The sequence below is a fragment of the Crinia signifera genome, chromosome 9 (genome assembly GCF_055691185.1).
Source record: "Crinia signifera chromosome 9, ASM5569118v1, whole genome shotgun sequence".
NCBI lineage: Eukaryota > Metazoa > Chordata > Amphibia > Anura > Myobatrachidae > Crinia > Crinia signifera.
In genome coordinates, this window is record NC_139225.1 from 99,133,129 (window position 1) to 99,158,928 (window position 25,800).

The 25,800-nt window shown below is 41.0% G+C and overlaps 1 protein-coding gene across 2 annotated transcripts in view; it reads right to left on the bottom strand.

Annotated features, from left to right (window-relative positions):
- Positions 1-1,658: 1,658 nt before the first annotated feature.
- MAMLD1 (mastermind like domain containing 1) overlaps positions 1,659-25,800 on the bottom strand; it is a 162,366-nt gene continuing 138,224 nt past the window's right edge. The window contains exons 3-6 of one of the 2 annotated variants that reach the window (XM_083159445.1): positions 22,143-22,295; positions 9,083-9,220; positions 6,275-6,356; positions 1,659-3,167 (exon numbers count right to left, since the gene is read on the bottom strand). In XM_083159445.1, coding sequence (XP_083015571.1) covers positions 2,143-3,167; positions 6,275-6,356; positions 9,083-9,220; positions 22,143-22,295 — 1,398 coding nt within the window. In that variant the 3' untranslated portion in view covers positions 1,659-2,142. The remainder of the gene's footprint in view (positions 3,168-6,274; positions 6,357-9,082; positions 9,221-22,142; positions 22,296-25,800) is intronic. The other variant, XM_083159446.1, reaches the window with a different exon arrangement.

A 25,800-nucleotide genomic window follows, 5' to 3' on the forward strand; every position in this document is an offset into this window, starting at 1 on the left:
ATATATAGATATTTTGATAGATGGATCTGCACTCACAACCAGTATATGTCAGCAGTGCTCCACTAAAGTCACACAAATAGTGTACCATATATAAATTAATAATAAGAATAATATGTAATGTATAATTTACATTTATAAATGTAGCTATACACCTGTAGATACCGAGACATTTTTTGCCATTGACCATTGTGTCTGTATATATGTATATACTTTGTATTTGTGTATGTCTTATTTGTATTGTCATTACTTTATTTAGTGCTGTGCATGTGTATTGATGTGCACCGTTGAGCATTGTGCAGCTAGTATAGTAATTTCTATAGTCATATAGGGCCTTATTCTAGTTCACTCTTTCTGACAAAATCCTTCTTAGATGGACAAAACCATGTGCACTGCAGGTGGGGCAGATGTTACTTGTGCAGAGAGATTTAGCTTTGGGTGAGTTATTTTGTTTCTGTGCAAGGTAAATACTGGCTGCTTTATTTATACACTGCAATATAGATCTCACTTTGCAGTAAAACCCCACCCAAATCTAATTCTCTCTGCACAAGTAACATCTGCCGCACCTGCAGTGCACATGGTTTTGTCCATCTAAGAAGGATTTTGTCAGAAAGAGTGAACTAGAATAAGGCCCATAGTCACATGCGCAGCTATTATAGTCATTTACCACATTAACAATGTATAGAGTGTATTTCTGGTTTAATGTGATCTTCATTGAAAAAAAAAGAAAAAAACAAACAAACAAAAAAACAGTGCTTTTCTTTAAAAAAATAAACTTTTGAACGGTAGTGTTTATTACACACACACACACACATATATTATATGTGTGTGTGTGTAGTTCTTATTGATGCCTACACCTCAACATTCACACTATTAAACTGTACAGCAACACAACTTTTTCCCTGGCTCTTTATTATGGTATGAAGAAAAACATCATTGATTCTGTGCTTGATGCAGACAGTATATTACAAATGTATTACAGAAATATGGTGTGACTATTAAAATATGATTACACAAAAGTATGAACATTTAAAGGTTTACAGTACAGTGAATTTTTTATATAAACAGACTTTTAAATATACATAGGACAATATTAGCCGACAGAAAACATCATAGACAAAATTGACAAAATTCATGTCTAGGCTTTTCTTTCAAACAAAGTTTTTTCAGTAAAACATAATTGGGAAAAAGCCTTAAAACCAGGAACCAGTCACCTTTATACTACAAATATATACAAAGGTGTGCAAACCAACAATGTTTTTTAAATCAAATTTTTTTAGAAGTGGACAACGGAGACAAATTTTGGTCAATTGCATTTACACATTGGTGTACTAAATTGCATTTCACCATTAATACCAAATTGAGTTATTTTTCTAGATATATTTTAAGATTGACAAATCGGGACCAAACAGGTTTTTTATTCATAGCACTTTTGCAGGGTTGCCACACCTTGTAAATATTTCATATGGTCAATTGTATACAAAAATTAATATACAGTATTTTTTTTGCTTACACAATTCTATGTTATTGGACAAGCATCTACTGAGATGGAACATTACAAACCTGCGGTATTCCAAAATCATTAGCTGAACGTTGGACAATTAATAGTAGTAGAGTTGTAAAGGGGATAATTTTCTACAAAAATTAGCTGTAACTCAAAATAAAAATATTAAAAAGTTAATTTTATTTGTTTTCATTATCCGTAATATACTGAAGGTTGGCAACCCTGACATATACAGACTATTATGAACTGCTTATATTAACGAAGGGTAACTAATGTGTTGGCATGCATTGTATTCTGTTTGCTTTGACACCCCTAACTTTTGTTATGTCAAAAAACATAACAATTATTTTAGACTGTAATACACAGTATTACTGACGCTAATGATATTTGCATATTTAAAACAAGGTATTTTAAATGAATATCCTATAATGTAACAAAACATTATGCTATAATTTTATATACAGTCACGCACAGAAGTAGCAATACTTCTATTTATTGTTGGAAAAAAAACCATAATTTAAAAAATATTTAAATATTTACAGGCATCAGAAAACAACTGCCATCTTGTTGACCTCAGTATTTAAAACAATTGATTTTCAATTCAGGAGACTGAGTTGCAGAAATGTCTGTTCTGTTGCGGGTTACACCGGGCCAGGGTTTTGACTGTGCTGCCCCAAAATATCATCAAGAATTGTCAAATTGTTTAGCCAGTCTTCGTCATTGCTGCTGCTGCTGCCACCCTTCATTAGACAGTCAATAAAGTCTGCTTCGTTACAGTTAGCAGACAAGACAGAACTGTTCTGAGCCGTAACAAAGTCATATTGGTGTAGATCTGAACCACAACTTATCCTGTCAAAGGTTTCAGGGGTCTGAACTGATGCTGGGCCATAGGAAGGTGGACCGAGTTGACCAGAGTTCATTTGGTTATATGTAGAAACACCTTGCGGCATTGATTTCATTGCATTAAGAGCTGCTAGCTGCCCTCGGGACAAACTGGTGCCAATGTTAGGGCTGTTTAGGGACCCTACACCTTGATTTGCTTGGGACAGACCAAGTTTTTGCATTTGTCTTATTTGAACCCCAGGGGCTATCTGGTTTGGAGGAACCATTCCCTGATGTGAAAATTGCTGGCTTGTCATATTTGGTCTGACGTTTTGTTTGGTGAATAAAGGGTTGTTTGAAAATTGTTGCATGCTGGGATCCATTTGGTTTTGACCTGGTATTCTTGAAACTCCAGCTTGAGTCCACATCTGAGTAGAAGGGCTGGCGTAAACATTGGGAATTCTTGATATGTTGGACTGTCGTAAATGTTGCTGAGCTGCTGAATGATTTATTAAAGAGCTTGAAGTATATCCAGACAAGGTCATCCCAGGTCGGACAGTGGATTGGCTGTGTACGGTTTGGCAACCGGGAGTCATACTCAATGCATTCTGATTTTGTCGAAGTGGCATATTGAAATCTGAGGATGCTGAAAATATTCCTTGCTGTTTTCCAGTGTTGTGTGGGATCATGACCATTGTTCCACTGTTCTGATTCATTGTTGTTGGTGTTATTCCAGTGCCCATACTGTTCTGAATCATCCCTTGTGAGGATGTGATCATGCGATGGCTTTGGGGTGGTGTTGGCATAGGCTGGACACAATCAGTACGGAGAGTCTGTGGAAGAGCTGCAGTAGAAAGAGAGAGACGTTACAATATACATTTAGCTATGGTGCACGTGGGGGGGTTGGATTGGGTTCTTAGTACCTAGATATACTCCTGATGGCCTGTTTTTTTTCCAGAGATGGGGACAGTTCATTTATAGTGTTCAAAGTGTGAATTTAGAAGTTTATGCTTCCCTCTTTCATCTCCTCCATCACTCACTCTCAACCAAGCACCTCGCTCTCATACCAGCACCTCACTCCCCCTCTCCACCGCTCACTCCTGCACCTCACTACTGTACTCCAGCAACAGCCTGGTAAGACATCCGGGGTGACTTTTAATGGGATGAGATTTTTAGTCATTTTCCAAAATCACACATTATCAAACTTTTTAAAATTGCATTTTTGCCACAAATTCGCATATTTAATGAGCTGCGAATTCCGTGCAAAAAAGTGAGATAATGTGCGATTTTTTGTCATGAAAATGTGCGATTTTTAGTTATGAAATTGTGCGAATTTGAGGAAATGTGCGATTCTGCGAAAGGTGTGAGGTCCCCCTTCCTGAGCATAACCAGCCACAGGCTCATTGAGCTGGACCTGGTTCCAAAAATATTGGGGACAAAAAGCGTAGGGGTCCACCGTATTTTGTAAACAAGCCCTGGATTTTTTAGAACGGTCCTGGTTCCAAAAATACGGGGACCTCCGTATTTTGAAACCAGGACCGGGCTCTAACAGCCCGCAGTGTCATGCCACAGCTGGGGGAGACTTTTTACATAAGGTCCCCCGGCCATACCATTAGCACCGTGGCTGGTCAGCCTTGGATGGGGTACCTGGGGGAGTGGGGACCCCCCCAATAAATGGGTCCCCTCCCCCAGGCTTCACCCGTCCTAAGCTGAAGCCCGGGGCTGTCACCGGCGTCCCTGGGCTTTGGAAGCCAGCCTGATAGGGTTAAATCATTCATACATAACATTGCTTTATACAGGTGAACTACAAGTGCCAGCAGGCTTCCCTGCATGCTGGGACTTGGCGAACCACAAGTCTACCTGTAAAAAGAATGTTAAAATAAAAAACACACAGAGAAAAGGTTAACTTTATTACACACACACCCCTCACTTTTACACCAACATACTTACAGAACCAGGGTCCAGCGCCGACTCCCTCCTCCACAGCCAGCTCAACCCAATCAGGGCTGAGCTATGCATCTCCATGGAGATAACAGCCTCTATAGCGCTGGGACAGCGCTATAGAAGCTGTTAGCAGCGACTGAGGAAGCCTGCTGTCAGTGAGGGGTGAGCTGGCTGTGGAGGAGGGAGGCAGCGCTGGACCTATGTTGGTGTAAAAGTGAGGTGTGTGTGTCTGTTCTTTGCGCTCTCTGTTTTTTATTTTAACATTCTTTTTTTACGGGTGCACTACAAGTCCCAGCGGGCCCATTAATGCCCAGGATGCTGGGACTTATGGTTCTCGAAGACCCAGCATGTGGTCAGGCCTGCTGGCAATTTTAGTTCACCTGTATAAAGCAATGTTATGTATGAATGATTTAACCCTATCAGGCCGGCGTCCAAAGCCAGCGGACGCCGGTGACAGCCCTGGGCTTCAGCCCTGGACAGGTGAAGCCTGGGGGATACCCCTTTATTGGGGGGACCCCACTCCCCCAGGTACCCCGTCCAAGGCTGACCAGCCACGGTGCTCATGGTATGGCCGGGGGACCTTATGTAAAAAGTCTCCCCCTGGCTGTGGCATGACACTGCGGGCTGTTGGAGCCCGGTGCTGGTTTCAAATTTTTTTTACTTTTACACAATTTTAAGACAGAACCATGCACAGATCTCAATAATCAGTGCATGGTTCTGTCAAATTTACCTGTCAGAACCTGGTCTGCATGTGTGGCGATTTTTGGACACATTTTCCTGAATTCGCATCTTAATAAATATGCGATTTGTATACTTTATAATGGGAAAACATCTGGATGCGAGATCTGCCTTTACTAAAAATTGCCACTTCAAAATGTGCAATTTCGCGCCAAAATGCCACAATCCGCATCTCATTAACCATGCGATTTTGGGAAAAAGTGTGAAAACTGCCGTTTTTGTCGACAATAGCCCAAAAAATAAAAAAATTGCATCCTATACTAAATGTCAACCCCGGTGTCTGCAGCACTGGCCGCACTACTCAACCTCTGCATTGCTTTAAGGGAAATGTGAACTTTGTTTGACAAATAATGTATGTGTCTATATATTTTTTTGTCCCTAATTTAGGTAATCTACAGGAGTTTACTACGATTACAATACTTGTCATATTACAGAATACTTAAAAAGCACTGTATTAAAAATGTGGATCATTTAGCACAGAACAAGTGCTGAATTTACTAAAAGGTTAAATTTCATTCTAAAGCCGATCTTAATTGATGCTGTGTTTCAGGGGATAACACACACATTCACTTCAGGCAATTTTGTATATTTTGTTTTATATGTTAGTAAATGTGCGCGCAAGCTCCTAAAAAACCCCCATCCATTTAGGATTGCTCAAAATTGTCTTTTAGTAAACGTTTTATTGGCATCCATGCTTAAGCACAGGTGGTTGAATGAAAATGATGAGGGCACAAATTATAGCACATGTTCAGTCCTAGAAATCCTTGCCCTGGTTCCCCCAAGCAACACCCACAACATACAAGGAATGTACCATAAAATAGGCCAATCATGATGGCAGGATGATATCCTGCCACCCACACTGTCAGCCATAAATCACATGTAGACCTAAACTCTGCCCTGTGCCAGTGGATTGGATTTAGAAGACGATTCTAAGAGGATACAGAATTATAAACGGCCCTTGCTATATACATCTAGGTTTTATTTAGTTACTCAGCACCAGTCATATTTGCCGCAATGGCCTTCAGCGACTATAGAGTTCTAATCACAAGCAGCCATTTGCAGAGCCAACAAAAATAAACCGTTACAGGATAAATATTCAGTATCTCTTTACTATTCCCACTACCAATGCCTCTGAGCCATCCGTGCATCCTATTGATTTATGTAATGAGGTTGAATGAATAGACACATTTTTTAACTTAACTGAAATGACAAGAAGTGGTGTCTGAGAGCATTTTCTGTTGTAAATAAATTATAATTTTTACCACTTACTTTGAAACTGGTTCATCTGCTGTGCCACAAATGCACTGCGCTGTTCAGATGTCATGCTCATCATATTTGGTCTGGGTTTTACCTGAAATAAAAGGCAGAGTATTATATACTGTACTATACACACACACACACACACACACACACACACACATATTATATATATATATATATATAATCATACAATCCTGTATTTAAATCACAACACTGCCACAACTTTCTCCTACTCTTCCTTGGGATACTGTGCTAGACCACACACACCAATGTGGCAAGGTATGCCTTAATATCTATTAATTTAATGAAAAATAAAGCGGAGAATGGATCTGGCAAGCAGACGTAAAACCCCAATGGTATCTTTAAAATAAGAAATATAAATCAGTGTAAATGAATGTTTGCTACGGCAGTCCTGTCAGAACCGTAATGCTATAGTGTGCCTGTGATCTATACAAGATGTAGACAGACCTATTGCAGGCTGAATACCATCTAGTAATGCGCTAGGCAATGGATAGACTCAGTCATGGTGTATCTGACAAAATGAGTGTCTTTTATTGTGTGTATGAAGCAGATGGCTTAATAGGTGTGCCAGCGACTCAGTCAGTGGTGGATTTTATTTATGGGCTGAAGGACCTTAGCCACTACAGAAAAATCCACCACCTTGCTCAGCATTAGTGAAGCCATATGCAGTATGTAAGACTGCACTGGCTTCACTGTGACTGGCAGGGACTTCCTTTTGGATGTCCTACCTGCCAGTCACCCACAATAAGGCAGTGTAATTAGGAAGATGTTTTTTGATGTCCTCCAGGACTGCCAGTACTATGGACTGCAATAAACCGAGAGCTGGCTTCCTGTAGGGCAGGGGGGGGAACCATTTTTGTGCCAAGGGCCGTTTGTATGGGGAAAAAATCCTTTGGGGGCCATATGTAAAACTCTTTTACAAATTGTCCTGCTGTAGCTGTTCCACACTCCTGCGGCTGCCGCTGAATAGGACTGACTGTCTCTGGTGGCTGTTGATTAAGAGGAATCTCACAAGAACTACCGACCTCATGTGAGAATTCCCCTGTACTTGACTCACGGCAAAGCTGCCGGGCGAGTGGGTGGGCCACTCAGACCGGCTACGGGAGTCGCATACGGCTCCCGGGCCTGAGGTTTCCCACCCCTACTATAGGGTATCACTCTTTGCCTTCCCATGCTTGTTATGGTCGCCAGTACTGCACATGCACCAGGCCTAGCATCTGTCAACTCCATTTCACAAGCGCTGGGACCAAATTTTCAACCAAATATTCTACCATTGTAGAGACTCTTCCCCTGGGATGAAGGGAATTTGGGCTATAGCACTGATTCCCCCTCTCTGTCTGGATCTTGTTTGAGTGATGATTATCATGTTTGTTTGTTTTTTAGGGGGGTGTGACCATGCCTCTATTGATTAAGCCAAACATTCCTAAACTTAGTCAATTAGGCACCCAAATGGTCCAGATTTCAAGGATACCCATAGTTCAGCACAGATTCTTAAATCAAATTGACACTTCTACTAATTAAGTCATCTGTGACCAAATCTGAATATGCTTAAAACCTGCACCATTAGAGTGCTTTGAAGACCATGTTTGGGAACCTTTGGATTAGGCCATGCCCCCTAAATTACCTGATCCTGCAGTTTAAGGTCCTTTACTCAGCCAGTGATGTAGAAACTAAAACATTAACAGATAAACACTCATGGCAAACTGAGCTATGCATTAGTGACACCGGCATGAGCATTGCTATAGAGCTATAGGTAAACTGAGCTACGCATTAGGTGACACCGGCATGAGAGCACTGCTATAGAGCTATAGGCAAACTGAGCTACGCTTAGTGACACCGGCATGAGAGCATTGCTATAGAGCTATAGGCAAACTGAGCTACGCTTAGTGACACCAGCAAGAGAGCATTGCTATAGAGCTATAGGCAAACCGAGCTATACATTAGTGATACTGGTATGAGAGCATTTCTATAGAGCTATAGGCAAACCGAGCTATGCATTAGTGATACTGGTATGAGAGCATTGCTATAGAGCTATAGGCAAACCGAGCTACGCATTAGTGATACTGGTATGAGAGCATTTCTATAGAGCTATAGGCAAACCGAGCTACGCATTAGTGATACTGGTATGAGAGCATTTCTATAGAGCTATAGGCAAACCGAGCTACGCAAGATCTAGCTCTATAGCAATGCTCTCGTACCAGTATCACTAAGTGGCGGCTTATGCAAGCTGCTGGTTTTGACCCCAAAATTAAAAAGAACAATAATATATGATGCAAAACCAGATTTCTACAATAAAATTATTCTTTTTGGCAAGAGAACACACAGCACTGTCCTTGATATGATTATAAACAGAACAAGCGCGAATCAAGCTAGATTTGGGAACAAGCTAAGGCCACAGATAAACCTTGTAAGTTCATCACATGGATCGATGCACAGTAAGACCTCATCTCAGATCAGGTCTGCAGTCAGGCAAAATAAGTCATCAGCCGCAAAATCATTGTTGTTGTTTTTTTTTTTTAGCTTTAACCTGTAAATTCCACAATATTACTATAGAGACCAGAAAGGTTTAGAATAAATCATGTAAGTAATCAACTCAATTAATGTTATTGTCAGCAGTTAGAATATGGATCCCTAGCAAATTATTTTATACAATCTTTTTTTTCCCGTATATTCATGCTAACGTTTCCCATTATTGAGTTCTATGCTAAAATGCCACTTCCTCATGCAGACAGCTGAATTCCCCAACACATTTACCAAAAAAGTTTTATCAGGTGATAAGAAAAGGTTTTTACAAACCTGCTGCCGCCTCATTATTTGCTCTTTCAAGATTGCATTGCGTATGTAGCCATTAGCCGTAAGAGGAGTAGGCCCGGAGCCTGCGCTTGGTATGGAGCCTGGTTCTTGCATTCTGGGAACAATTCCAGCATTCGGATCCTGCCAACAGAGAAGAGGGGGGAAAACAACCCAAGACAATAAATCAGATGAGAATGAATACTTAACTGTAATTTCATCATAGTTTGCAGTGGTCATATCATATCCTTCAATGTTCTTTCTAGTCTAACTACTTATACCGTTCCGGGTTTTGTGTTAAATACACTAAAGGACTACATTTCTTACAGTTAGAAGAGATTGTTGTGAATTTTAGGCTATGTTTTACAGCACAGAGGAAAGAGATGTCAACAAGCACATGCCGTGTACACATGGGGGGGGGGGGGTTATTCTGGTTCACTCGCAAAGGCACAATCACTCTATAATGGACAAAACCATATGCACTGCAGGCGAGGCTGATGTAACTTGTGCATTGAGTTAGATTTGGGTGTTTGTTTCTGTGCAGGGTAAATACTGACTGCTTTATTTTTACACTTCAACATATATATAAGTTTGAAGTACAAACCCCGCACAAATGTAACTCGCTCTGCATATGGTTTTGTCCATCTGAGAGTGATTGTGCCTTTGCGAGTGAACTAAAATAACCCCTATGGTGCAATGTGCTAGTCAATTTTGACTAGATAGTCAAAATTGCCTAGCAAGTTAGCCGGAATCGCACCATGTGTACACTGCGGACGAAAGCATTGTGCAGGCCCACGGCTTTTCTATCGTCCCTCAAAACAGACTATGCAGCCAAGGCAATTTTGACTTTGCCGCACAGTGTAGTGTATTTGGTCTATGGCCAATCGTCCATAGTCCAAATTGCCCATGCCCTTAGTAAATATTGCCCATGGACGAAGTCAAGATTGGCATAGTCAAAATTCCCCAGCCTCATAATGGGTCTATTCCCCTAAAGGGTGCCCTGTGTCAATAATCATTATTAAACATGATATTTTTACTTTTGTTAGGCCATTGCTTTCCCTAATTATACAGGTGTCAAAAATATGTATATCTCCAGTTTATTAATCTTGTGAGTGCATCCTTTGTTTTGGCTTCATTAGTTCATCCTTAAATTGTATTTTACGTACTGTATTTATGTACTGTATTTTATCCAATTGGTCTGCATTGTGGGAAACGGGAAGCTGTACACAGCTCTAGTGACAGGAAGGAAGCATGTAAGACTCCATGATACAAAAAATAAATTGGAAACCTGAGGTACTTTAAGGTGAGGAATTAATGGAATATTAAATTTTTGGCATACCGTAAGCATTCATCAACTTAAACGCCCTGAGATGACCTTAATAACATCCAATTTGAATGTGTAATACACTAAGGGAAGGTTATAAAATGCTTTAAACAAACCTATTTAGCTTAATATAGGTCCATGTTAAAGAACTTTTCTACATTAATGCTATAATGCTAAATCTGCATCTTTTCTCTCATTTGCATACTGAAGTCACTGGCACTAAACAAACAAGCCTACTGCAAGGGTAGAGACAACAATACATTTTAAATAAAAAATTAGTATTTATAAACCTAAAACATGAAAAACATTTATTTGGATTATACACTACTACTGATCAAAAAGGCTAGCTCATGCAAAAAGAACACTTTCAAAAAGTTGTATCATTTGTAGCTTTGTGCATAGTTGAGATCCCCTGAGAAACTAGGAAAATAACGTGGGGGCCCTGATTTTTATGTGCACAGATGGACCTGGGCAGCAGCTAGAGCTGTGTGGATATGTAAATACTGCCAAATGCATCATTATATATATAAATATATATATATATATATATATATATATATATATATACACACACACACTTATGTCCTTTTCATTTGCATACAAAGGAACTTCTCAAAAAAGCTTTTTAGTGTTCAAAAATTCAAACATATGGGGCAATTCCAACAAAAAGTGGACATGGTTCATGAAAAAGAAAAAAGTTAGGATATTCAAAATATTAATATATCACAGTGCATCAGTCATAGTCTTTTAGTATTTTTAAAAAATCAGTTGGTAACAGTGTGTCACATAACATGCTGCCATTTTGTCTTATTTCAGTAATGGTTACAGACAGTGATTGTGACCACTGATTATCTATTGCTGTTTTCTGAAAACCAGGGTAAGAAACTTGGATTATTGTAGTCAATAACCCAAGTTGAGGACATGTACTGTAAGAAACTAGATTTTGATAATCAGTATTTCATGTGGTTTTAGGTTAGTGAAAGAGTTACATGTGGCACATAATAAGTGTTACATCGGTTACTTTTTTTGGTATTTTTTTTTCCATACTTTGGTTAAAAAGATGAGTAAATGCATGTTATTTACCAGATCTCTAATGGTTTATGAGAGGATTACAAAATCCTTTGACATTTGTTCACAACTTATTTCCTTTGGCAGTTCTGTACTGTAACCTATGTAACATGCTTAACGTAACGGACGTAACATAGTTTATGTTACATTAACTACATATGCCCGTTAGCTGATATTATAAGTTAGCTTGCTTATCCCAGATGGACAATATACAAGAGAGAATACAAAGAAGGAAGCTCTGCAGAAAGAATGACAAAAAACAGAGCCAGACTGAACACAGGCTGCACAAATAAAGAAAAAAAAATGCGGAAGACCAGAAAAAAAAGGGAGGTCAGAATGGACTTGTGCCAGAAGGCGAGCAGAAGCAGTCAAATCAAGAAACAGAATGACAGATATGTGAAAACGCAAAAGAGAAGGTGTTAATCATCAGGCATTAATTGACAAGAGTCCCTCAAAATCTGTAGTGTCACCACAATCCTTCCATTATTAGCTGCTTAAAAAACAGTGAAAGCCTCACAAACAGTACATGTAATGGACACCCTGCAGGTGTCATAGCTTCCTTCTTTGTATTTCTCTATTACATATTAAAACCACATGAAATACTGATTATCAACATATAATTTCTGACAGTACATGTCCTCAACTTGTGTTATATACTACAATAATCCAAGTTTCTTACCCTTGTTTTCCGAAAACTACAATAGGTAATCAGTGGTCACAATCAGTGTCTGCCTGATAACCATTACTGAAATAAGACAAAATGGCAGCATGTCATGTGACACACTGTTACCAACCGTTTTTTTTTTAAAATGACTATAGACTAGAACTATAGACTATGGGGGGTATGCAATCCAGGATCACAGCTCTCGATCCCTCCCGACAGCCGTGATTCCTTACCTGATAGCAAATCGGCATGCGGGATTCAATGTCCCGCCTGCAGATCAGCAAAAGGGGGCGTGGCCACAAAAATGACGATCGACGTTCGGAATCGCGTCAATCCATGGCCGATATCGGCAGAACATGCCCGACAGCTTTTAAAGTTGGGCTGATTCTGCCATGAACCCTCTTCAATGCTGATGGTAAAGACAGCATTGAATAGGACCCCTCCGCTAATTCCCGTTGGAAATAGCGGCGGATGATTGCATACCCCCCTATGATTGATGGACTGGGAAATTCATATTTTGAATAGCCCCAATTTTTTTTTTCATGACCCATGTCCACTTTTTTTGTGGTATTGTCACTGATATAAGTGAGAATGGAGAGTTCTGTGTTCGGGTGATACATCCAGCCAGAGGTGGGTGGTTATGGCCAAAACAAGATGATGAGATATAGGGTGAGATTTAATGAGATGAGATTTTCAGAAAGTGAGAGATTTGGTGAGAAATCTCCAGTTTTTTTTAAAGCGGCAATCATTTACACTGCAAAACCAGTTTGATTTTGCAGTGTAAATGATTGCCGCTTTAAAAAAACTGGAGATTTCTCACCAAATCTCTCACTTTCTGAAAGTCTCATCCTATTAAATCTCACCCATAGTATCTGCAAACATTGTTAGAAAGGTAAATTACCCTGTACCAGTTAATACAAAGGGCCTTTTTTCATTTCCTGATTAATGTATTAGATGGTTACATCCATGACGATTTTCTGGTAACATCCGTTACGCATACATTCCTTTAAATATTGTCAAGGTAATAAGAAAAACTTTCCTGAAAATTTTACTAAAACAATCTGTGTGGTGTATGCTGTATGCTGTATTGTTAAAAAGCATGTAATAAATATTTGTTGTAGTTTCAGAGAAATGACCATGTCCTATCCTGGTTACATCCGTTACATTTAAACAATGAATTGATTTATAGCAGACAACAATGGTGAGGCTTGTTCACACTTCATATTTTAATTCACCAGTGGTAGATACAATTGTGGTAAAATTTGCTTCTTTGTGTGCATTTTAAATTTGTAGAAATCTAGATGTTTACCACAAATATTGTATCTGAGAGTTACATCGGTTACGTTGGAATTGCCCATGAACATCAGCTCCAATACATTAGCAAGGGGTTATCATATACTCAACACTCCAATGTGTTCCACAGGGAGCTGCCCCCACAGCAGCTGATCCCCGACATAGCCTGACAGCTGTTTCGGTGCTCTCACACCTTCATCCGGGGCACAATGACATAAATGCAGGTAATGCTTATAACTGGTTATCAGGCGCCCGCCAGACTTACATCGCTTGATCTACGCCCGCCATCGTCCGTCTCCCAAGTGTGAATAAATGCCAGTATCTGCCCATGCACTGGCATCCGGCTTACTTCCGGCTCTAGGAAGCTAAAGTGCACGGAAGCGGCTGGTGGAATGCACCAGTCACTTCTGGACTACGGCTCGCCATTCTGCATCATGGTTTCCGGGCATGGACGCTGTAGGCTAACTTCGGAAGTGGCCGGTGCAACGCACCAGTCACCTCCGGACCTCACCGCAGACCACCCATCTTTTCAGCAGATCACATGAGATCAAACAACGTCCGTAAGGGGCTCTACCTTGTAAACGGACATTGTCATTCGATCAGTGCACCGCCCCCTCAACCAGGCAGTGGCCTTCATAGTAACATTATTATCTGGTACTCAATGTTACAGTACTCTTCGTCTACCACAATAAACAGGGGATAAATATCACATCCAGTAGAATTAGCTTTCTACTGTTACGGACACCAGTTTTTGATCATGATAGCAGCCTGACAGGCACCTTTAACCCCGCACATTGTTAAAATATGTTCATTAGATGCACTTATCCACCTCTATCACCAGCACCTACATGCCACAGAAAATTATATAAAAAAGAAACAAGAGAAAGAGAAAAATACATATGTAAAAAATCAGGAAATCATTTTACACAAATAAGCTCATCAGAGACAATATTAGCTGTACATGCAATAGGAACTGCTCCCCTAGGACTACTTGCAAGTACCCGGTGACCAATCATCCCCCTCAGATTGAACCATCATATACTCCAACACATCATCATATATGCTATATAGCACAGCAGGCTAGTATCACCTTAGTATAATGCATGAAGATAATTTCTCCCACTTAATAATGGATCCTGTGCAAGTAGCTCTTCCTATAAGAATACATTCAGATTGAATTCCTCATTGAGTCCTTTAGGCTTCAAATTTATAGATCTATTTGCATTCTAGTTGCAAACGTCGCAGATCACGGTCCCCACCTCTATGCAGGGGTTTCGCGCAATCAATTGGCATAAACTTGAAGTCTCTGATTGTGTGACCAGCTTCAAAAAAAATGTTTAGCCACTGGTGGTGTGCTCGAGTCACGAATGGTTGCTGCTTTTTTTAATAGATGACCGATGCATTGAGTTGTGTTCCTTTGCCATCCGGATTGTTTTCCCTATGTAAATGCTTTGACACGGGCATCGGATAACATCGATCATATACCTGCTTTCGCAAGACAATCAATGTTTTATCATGTGTTTGGTTCCCATAATAGGGTTCGTATAACCCATGTCATCATATATTGGCAGTTAGCACATCCGCAGCACTGAAACGCACATTTTATACTGGCAGTTAGCACACCCGCTGCACCGAAACGCACATTTTTCAATGATAACCACGAGCCTTGCCCTGCTATCGGACTGAAGTCACAGCTGGTCACAGAGTGCTTCAGGTTACTGCTTCTTTTGTATGAAAACATCGGTTTAGCTTGACAAAAACTGCTCATGACGGGATAGGTTTCCAGAATATACCAATAATTATGTATCACTTTCCTCAATTTGGCAGAAGCAATTGAAAAAGATGTTTGGAAGAACAATTGATCGGTCTTATTGGTTTTATTTGTTTTCTTTAGGAGTGTTTCTCTATCTAATGCCAAGCATCTGGCGATGGAGTCATCAATTTCGGCTTTGTTATAGCCCCTCTGTAAAAAGTCCTTCCCCATTCGCTCTAGGGCTATATTCAATTCCTGTTTATTTGAGGTGATCCTCACCACACTTAACAGCTGGGAAAATGGCAAACCCCTATTCAGGGGTTGTGGATGGAAACTTTCTGCCAGTAACACCAAGTTCAGTGGGCTTTTGATAAATCGATGTTCTTAATTTGCCATATATTTAAACATTTAAAAAAAATATGACCAACTGCAGCTTTTTTGATCTGTGTCCATTTGTCCAGCAAAATGTACCTACTGAAGCCAGTGAATGTGTGCCAAAAGACAGAGAAAATGGCTTTGCCATACCCAACACACCTCCTTTTAAAGGAATGCATTCCGCTCCTCCCACAAATGCCTGCTGCATGTCAATCATACTGTGGCGACCATAGTCGTTGCATTGCAACACTTGAACACTATGGCCCCTGGCTCATGTACAATCTGGAAACCATCAGGGAGGACTTCAGCAGACATCATAAATTTCTCTTAATTTCTTTCCTTTTTTTGCACTTGTTTTTCATTATGGCCCCACAACGTCACTAATTTGACATGTGATGATGTGGGGCCTAAATAGAACTACATATGGTCCACAGAACAAAAACGAACAATCCGTCATCATATTAGAACAAATCAAGGAGAAAATGTATTATGCTTTAGGGTCCCCTGTCTGTAGAACACAACAGGGTTGATCATTTATGTATTGTTGTGATATATGGAACCCTTATGGCACCATATAAATAAAAAAAAAAAAAAAATAATAATAATAATAATAATAATAATAATAATATGTGCAGATCCGGATTTACCCAGATCTTATTGGCTATATGTGGTCACATGTTTTTGCTCCAAAACATGTGACAGCTGGATAGTCAATAAGATCCCATTTTGAGATCCGGGTAAATCCGGATCTGCACATCTCTTATAATAATAAATAATATATATTTACTATAATAAAAAAAAATCATGATTCTGTAATATACAGTATTTTGTAATCTGTAATTTTTCTTAAGATCCCCAACACTGTTCGTATAAATGTTGTCTTTTATGGTCTTAAGTATAATAGCCTGAGAGGATTTCCTGTCAGAGAGACTGCAGTTGAAATATGACTCTTTCGCATGTACCACAGAAAGACAGAAATCTCCGCCAGGTGCTTGTATACTTGTAGCAGTGAAAATCACTTTCTTTATTTACCAATATGTCACTAGGAGAACTCAGTCTCCCCTCCCATGTTGTTTAACATGGCACCTTAAAGCATAAGACACGTAATGCAAACGTTGTACCGTAGTCTGTATCCAGCTGGCTTGCTGCCTCTATGTCACATACTATTTATTATTCCGCAGACACAGTTAAGCTTTGAATAATACAGATTGCCTCTGGGGGAATATTTGAAAAAAAAAAAAAAAGGACGGATCCGGTTTGTATACACATACATGAAAGCGGCTGCAATGATCCTACCACCAAAACCCTTACTGTTGTCTAGTTTCTTCCCTAGACACAGCTTGTTGCGTGCGGACAGCCTGCTTCTTATTGAAAGAAACACGTTAAACGTACAAAGAATCATTTTGATGTTTTGCTTATGGCTATTTCATTACAAGTCACAACAATGGGCTCTGTAGCAGTAATGTCCACCGTTCTCATCCCTGGTAAATGTAGGCAGCTGAAGAAGTCAGTCTGTTCCCCTCTCATTGATGGATACGTTTAGATGGGTATTTGTCAACTCCCAGCAGCTTATGCCCGTCAGCACATATATATTTTGAACACGATGCCCTCATTTTATGACATCTAAGAATGTCAATAGAGGAAGCAGTGAATGTGCGGAGCACTGCATCACCACTAGTGGGAAGTGCTGGGTTGCCAGTTGCTAACAGGTTATGGCTGGAAATACAGCTTTTGCTATCAAGCTATAAGAGGTTCATGAACCCTGTGGCATTTTCTTGACGTTTCCAAGGAATAAATTGGTTTGTCACTTTAAAGGGCAATTCAGATGCAACCCATTAAAATAGTTAGTTGTTACTGTAACAGAGGGAGTATTAGCTGAACTTTAGAAACTTCAAAACGGTCTTCTTGGGTGGTCAGGACATAGCCGGATTGCATAGTACGTATCACAGCAAATTCTATATGACAACTGGTACTCTTTCCTGGTCTTTAATCAGAAATTCTCTTTACATTGGAAGAATTATTACGTTGTCATTTTGTGTCTTATGCCTCCCGCAGGGAGATCAAAATACGTTTGTAGTTAACGGGTTTACAATTAGCATTGCTAATTGAGTTTTAAAATGGGCCTGAGTATTTACATTTCATGAGTAAATAAGTATTTTAATTAGGAAAAGTTTCATGCCAAGGTAAATTGCTGCTTGCATTGCACAATGAGTATTGGGGCGTACTTCTGAAGATGCCCACACATGGTGCAATTATCGCATGAGTTTTAAACTTTTTAGTTCAAAACACATCACATGTAGATCACATGACCCAGTGTTTCTGTTGGCTTGCGATGCATGCTCCCGCACATTGCAGTCAGAAAAGAATGTGCAGGCAGTATTTATTGTACTAGATCGCCTTGCATCTAGCGGGTGATTCAGGTTCATTCGCAAAGCACATTTGGTTTGCTAATGGACAAAACCATGTGCACTGCAGGTGGGGCAGATGGAACATGTGCAAAGAGTTATATTTGGGTGCTATTTTTTTTCTGTGCAGGGTAAATACTGGCTGCTTTATTTTGACACTGCAATATAGATATCAGTTTGAAGTACACACCCCACCCAAATCCAACTCTCTCTCTCTGCACGTGTTACATCAGCCCCACATGGTTTTGTCCATTAGCAAACTAAATATGCTTTGCGAATTAACCTGAATCAGGCCCATAGTTCGAACTGCGCGCTGTTAGCAATCTAGTACACAATGCACCTAGGACAAAACGCACTGTGTGTGCGCACCATAACAGTCCCAAAATGCATAGCTTCCAACATGACCCTCTCCAGGAGGGACACGATGCTCTGTTCCTGAACTTCCCTGTTAATTTAGGATTGCCGTCACCTGTTTTAAACCATTTAAATGATAAGAAAGGTGTTTCACCACAGGTGATGGTAATCATCAGGTAACAGGAAGAGCGCATTCTGTCCCTCCTGGAGAGGGTCATGTTGGGAGGTGTCTAAAATGTCAGCTCCCACCCAAAGTGCAGGAAACAAAGGTCCCTTTCCGGAAAGTAGCTAGAATCACAGAACCATTGTGCAGAGACATCTGCTAGGTCCAAGAAAAGAACTGGTCCATCTAGTCCTTGCATGCACTTTCATTGGTATATATTGACATTAGCATACATCCTGCCTAAGCGATACATGATCAAACAGGGACATATAAAGTACAGCAAAACTAAAAATACACTTTCAAAATAGACATGAATGAGTTAAAAAAAAAATAATGATCTGATCTGCTGGTATCAGATGGTGGCGTCCCTAAGTAGTGCTCCTGTCTGCACTCACCATTCCCTCATTTTTAAAGCAAGAGGGAAGGGCGTTGATGACCCATGTAAGTTTACAATGTGTGTGGACATAGACTCTGCCTGTTTGAAAATGGGCAAGGGACCCACCTAGAGGGATGGTGTGAGGGATCTGGATGATGTCACCTGCAAGCTATTTTATTTTTATTTTTTTATTTGGACTATGCCCAATTCCAAATATCATACCCACCTACAGCAAATAAAATACTGCTATATAAACACATAAAGCAGATGCTCACATATCACCTACAGGAAGGGTTATACAACAAATCCATGTGCAGAGTTGTATATACTGTACAGCCTTTTTTTGTAAGATAAGGGGGGCTGCAAATGGGAACCATAGAAACAGCCTAAAACAGATGCAATGGTCAGTGCCAGTGCTTGTGTAAGAGTGAATGAGTCATTCAATGACATATAGACTACCAGCTGTATGTATCAAGCTCCTGTGGGGTTTTTTGAGGGAGACTGACCCATGGCCAGCTAACCAGTCTCAAGGAAAAAAAAAACAGTCCCAGTGATAAGCCACCAACCAATCAGCTCCTACCTGTCATTTTTCAAACACAGCATGTGACATGGCAGGTAGGAGCTGATCGGCTGATGGTTTATCACTCTCCATTTTGTCACGTTTTAAGCTTACTACATCTGGCCCCAGAGAGCCACAGGTTAGCAAGCCCTGATCTGCAACATAACAGTGCATCAGGCTCTCATACTAGCACATATATTGCTTTAAAAGTGCATACAAAATCTGTGGGTGTGAGGCCAAAACTACAGTTTCCTACATCTGCGTAAAGACAAATATGCCAATGTAAACATAACCTTTTATATCCAAGTATGGATTTATTACACATCACTAAATCGTACTGCACATCTGGGACGGCAAACCATTTCTTTATCTAAGAAAAATGAATGCACTAAATAACATGTAAAAAAAAAAAACTATAATAAACTAAACAGTTAAATGGAATAACTCCTGCCACACAAGTGATAAATAACTACATTAAGTATTATGTAATGATACTATTATAGCAAATACACTTTACTACAAATGTGATCCCGTCTCTGCCCGTGGCCTATGCTAGTTTGTCATGTGTACAATACTAGGACTGACATGCCACTGTGGCACACAGCAGCGTGCAAAATAGAGGATTACACTATGGGCAGTGACAGGTTAAGATAGGATTGGGGATTAGATCTGTGTTGTGTATGGGGCAGTATAGTTTTTGCTGTGAGGGTAGCGCCAACAAAAGCTGGCTATACCCCATAGAAGCCTATGGGCTTCATAATGCATCCCCCCTGCCCCCCCCCCCCCCCCTCCCCCCTCTGTGTCCGGGCAGCCTCCTGCTGTACTGCCCGGACCAGTGACTTCCTCCTCACTAGCCGCTACATCTCCTTCCGGGTGCAGGGAGGAGGAGGAGGCGGATCCCGGCAGCAGCAGCAGCCGGGCAGGAGGAGGGGGGAGAGCTGCTGGGTACCCGCTAGCGATACTAATTACATATGTTTGAGCATATGCGATTAGTAACAATGCTGTAGCCAGTGGAGACCGTAATGCACCCACCCATTGCCTTGTCACCACAGCATGAACAGCTCTGTCACAGGTTACTGCTCCCCATTGCACGGGAGATCTTGCTACAATAGCGATATCTTGCATATGCCCAGTGGAGGCCACAAGGGGAAGTCACACAGTGCACGAGTACTAAGCTGATATGCTCTCTGTCTGGGATGGCTTTTTACTCCCCCCGCACCAGCACACTAGATGTTAATATATGTCTTATGTGTACTTTCCTGCTTCGCCTCGGTAATGGGGTGGCCAACGCCGGGATTTGGCCCCATAATTGCCAGGATTACAATCCCAGGTTTGGAGGTTCATATCCCGGGATTTCCGGGTCAGACTATGCATGTGCATTCTAATGCAGGGCTGCCCAGCTTCTCCAGTCCCCAGATGTGCAGCTCTGTGCAGCGTGACATGGTCAGAGGTCACACTGTGTAGGCCCCACTGCCGCTCCACCCGCCCCCGGCTGCTTTACTCCCGCTGCACTGCCCGTCCGCCTGGCTCCCGGCTGCACCCACACATGTAAGTAAATATGTAGGGCGGCCGTAGCAATCCCAACTCGGTAATGATACAAAACAGGAAGTGACATAGCTGCTCGATCCTTTAGTACCGGCACTTAGTTAACTGAATAAACGTGTCTCATCTGCTACTGTAAAGTAGAAGACATATTCCAATGTGTGACACAAGCGTCCCTTTGCTCACATGCTTACTTCCTACTAGCGCAAAATCTATTCTATGATTATATTAGTATATCTGCCCATCTATGCTCCAATTTTTCATCATTAAACAAACTCCCCCTGATAGGTTTCAATGATCTGCTTGTAGGAACTCAATGAAAAAGTACCAAACATAAATGCGCTTATTAAGTATAAGGCTCAGGCTGTTCTTATAGTATCACAGTAGTCCAGCAGCGTTACTGTAACTGATGATGATGATGTATTTACTGAAACAATGAGTCTGCTCCAGATGACACATACAGTGCACAAATCCCCTCCGCCCCAAGCTTTGTGCACAAAGCTCTGTAGACCTGGGTCATGGTGATGTCTCATTTAAATCTGCGGTCTGAAACCAATTTATTTGAGTTTCATGGCAAATCATTCCGTGTTTTTCCTGATCTTCTAATCCTGATATATGAACGCTGATAAAAGGAGCCATAATGTAGCCTTAGATTTATTCCATCTTTCCTCCTTTTTCTTGATATACAGCTATGTGAAAATAGTATCAAGCTCAGGTTTCTGAGTTTATCTCGGGGGCTGTCAGTTACGTGAGGCTTTGTTTGAAGGCTGTAAGTGATCCATGAGTAGATGCTATTGTGAAGAAGCTCTTTTAAGTTCGTCTTTATTCTGTCCTTGTGGCGCTTGGCACATCCAACTGCACACAACAAAGCATAAAAGCCTTTGATGGGAGCCATGAGAAGATTCTCACACCTGGCAGGGAAAGTTCTATCCACTAAACAAAACTGTGCAGTTAGTCAGATATCTGCTGCAAAACAGAGCCAAGAAACGAGGGCCATGTGAGAGCGGCCTTGTTTGCCTTCAGAATTTCTCAACGAATGATGACCAGCCGTTGTGGTGCACTGACTGGGGTGCTTGCTAAGCTAGGGATGCAGATCGCTACCCTCTATACAAAACAACAGTCTACGCACACGGATGTTACAAAGTGAAAGGTGGTTACCATGTGTTTTATGGTGCATTTGATTAGGGTACCTTTTTCTTATCACTCTCCGTCTCCTGCTTATCCGGATGTTCCCACATTTGAAGCGGGTGAGGACAGGACACCCTGTAGCCAATCACATCATCAGAAAGTTCACAGCAGCACATAGTACTTCTGTCTGTACAGCACTGCGGAATAGGTTGCCGCTATATAAAGGATGATAATAATAATAATTATAATAAGTATTTTAGGGGGGTAATGGAAGAAACAGGAAGCCATTGATTGAGAGTTATGTAATGGAAGAAGCAGGGTCCCTCACATAAGCATGATACAAGGCTTCTGTCAAATTGTTATGGGAAGAGCTCACACATATATGATCTAACTAGAAGTACAGTTAAGTGCATGGACCATGGACCACTATGCCTTTCTCAGCAAGTGCAGTATAAACAGCGAACACAGCACAATTTAGATGCATTCAAAACCACCCACTTATGGGCACCATTAGGGAAATGATTCACTTAACTTGACTGAGCAAGTGGTAGCTCAGGACTCGCTCATTTTTGTTCACAGTCCCATGGGGATAGTCCAGAGACTATCGGGATACAAGAGAAAGCAAGTTCTGCTGCTGTTTTGACTGCAACTTGACCCTCTAACAGGTAATTCAATTGATCCCTTAAAACTACATGGTATGCTGTATGCGTAGTGATCTGTTAAGTCCAGGTTCTATTCCGCCACAGCTACCTCACACTGAGCACAACAGAGAAGTGCCCACAGCATTCATGGAGAGTGACAATACGAAAATGGATCAACAAAGTACTTAATTTAAACATTTCTACTTTTCGACAGTAATCAATCATCCTTCCTGCCGTGTATAAAGAAGAAGGATAAATAGGATATGGATACCTCAAAATAATGTAGGTCCAATTTTGGTGGGATGGTCCCACTATTCAGTCACTGTCCCAGTGGCCTGCAGTGTCCCATGGTGGTGGTTGGGTTAGGTGGGAAAGCCCCCTATTACTCACTACTCTGCTTAGCCTTTTTGAAGGGGACAGGGACGGAAATGGGGGGCGTGGTTCACACAGGTACGCCATTTACCATGAGGCCGCACCTTAACCGTAGCCATGCTAACTGGAGCAAACTTTTTTTTTTAAATGATTGAGTGCACTCACATTAATTCCACATTATGACTTTTAAACACGAGATGGACAAGGCTGCAAGTGTCAAACATTGGGATGCTCAAGCACCCACAGAGGTGGCTCTTCCACATGCTCTCCTATGAGATCATATGGGTATGAACCCTAAATATATGAAATCATTACGGACTTGATTAGATGCAGTTCTGAATTAAGATTATATAAAAAAACAGAGAATCCAAACCCTTCCAGTACTGTTTTGAGGGTTAAGTATGTTTTCCTTTTTATAATGCTAAACACATGGACAAAAGATTTAGTACAGAGACTTTTCTCTCTGCTTACTTACATTTATTACATAGACACGGCAACACTGCATATTCTCATGCAAGATAAACTTTATACAAACAGTCATGAGGAGAACAAAGGTAGTAGCTGCAAATGTGGCAGGAGAAATGACAGTGCTCGGATTATTAGCAAGCAAAGACTACAGATCAACAACCTCACCAATCCTCACATACCCATACACCCAAAACCCAACACCATTCATCCTCTACTCAGCTCCGTCATGGCTTCCCCGGGGATGATGGTATGGCACTATTTCCCCAGACCAGATAAACTTAATACAATGTTTTTCTTACTGCATTAAGTATATTTCCTTTGATCTGCAAACAGTGAGCACAGGGTTGCCTACTGCCCCCAGTAGTGCAAATCCCACGATTCGGGGGTTCCAGCGGTATCCAGGAGAGTTGCCCACCTTTCCGGGGTGCCAGGAGGGGGACACGATTTTCAGGTGCCTCCTAGCCATTCCGGGATGATAGGCAACCCTGAGTAAACATACTCAATGCGCAGTAAAAGAACTGCCTCTCAGCGTCAGCCGCCCAGGGCACAAGCCAACTATGCCCTATGGAAAACATGAGTGTGGAAAATTAAATTGAAAGTATCTAAATCAAAGTCAATAGGTCTACCTCAAAAGGTCGACATGCAATAGGTTGACATAGAGAAGGTCTACATGGGAAAGGTCATCAGGCTCAGAATGTTGACATAAAAAAGGCAGACATGATTTTTTGTTTGTTTGTTTCAATGTCAGCAAAGGTCCACATGGTCCCTCAATTAGTGTAAGGCATACCCTCGCATTACTAACTTCGCATACCATGCTTCGGGCGATTATAGTCTCCCTCAATGCTGACATTTATGCTGAAGAAAGAACAGTTTAAACAAAATAAAAAAAACACAAAAAACTCATGTCGACTTTTTCATGTGTCTACCCTTTTTTCATGTCAACATTTTGACGCGGTCGACCTTTTGGTTAGACCTATTAACTGTATCTATCAACCAGAACCAGGAAAACCAGCAGCTGATGAATGCTCAGAGCAGGCATAAACAAGGGTATTTTACAAGCATGAAAGCCGCACGTTACAGTCTACATGCAGGTGACACAGTGGTGTAGTGTTTATTTCTTATCATTTAGCAATAGCTTAGACAGGACCCATGGACTAACATGAACAACTATATACTTTGCAACCCCTTCACAAGCATCAATCTCTATTAACCCATTGTAAACCCTATGGTCAAAGAGGAACGCACATACATGTACAATGCACAGGTGTACAATACTATAATTCATTTGTTACAGGCAATTTACAGGTCAAATGAAAAAAAAATAGCGCTTGTAGTACTTCTATAACAAAGCCGTGTGCTCTGTGTTGTGTATCCCTGGAAGCAGAAGCCAGGGGTTCTATCACTTAATTCTACCACTAAATGAAATAAAGGCTTTATAGTCTTGTCTGAACATTCCCATCTAGCCTACACGACCTTGCTGGAACTAGAATCTGTCATGCGAGTCAGTTTTGCCTCCTACACAAGTTGATTTAGTGGGTCCTCTGTAAAACATTTTATTCCTCTAGAACGTCTCAGTAACAATGATAAGAGTACCTAATATGAAGGTTTATGTCTAGAAAAGGAATTCAACTTAGCTGAGCCGGCAGGAAGAATCCTAACAGGGTGTAAATGATTTAAAAAAAAAAAAAAAAATAGGGAGGGAAATTATGGAAATAAAAAGACATTACCTACAGCAGAAACTTTGCTAAAGTGGCAGATTTCATTTTAAAACTATATGAACAAAGAATGCCTTCTACTACAAATTCTCCAAGTGAAAGTGCCCATAAGTGGTACTGTGACTCCTCATCCCAAGCAATCAGATCTATGCATCTGTTGCCAAATTGTGTAAGTTACGGAGACCATGTGGACTTCTGATGACTACACACAGGACTGGTGCTAGCATTATGTAAATTGAAGTACACGCGATAACTATATGGCCAATATGCCGGAGGTCGGTGGATTGACAAGATAGATGTGTATGCGGCAGACCGATCTAAAAACATCAGTCGGTTGGTCATGCCGGATGGGTTTGGAATGTCCGCCTGATACAATATTTTCTAAGTGTCTGGTTGGTCGCATTGGTCAGTGTATTGCAGACTGTCATTCCAATGGGGCAGTGGCCCTCTCCAGGGTGTCACCAAAGTGTTGTCTACTTCTCAGTGACAGGAGACAAATACAGCCCCCCGGTACTGCAGTCTCT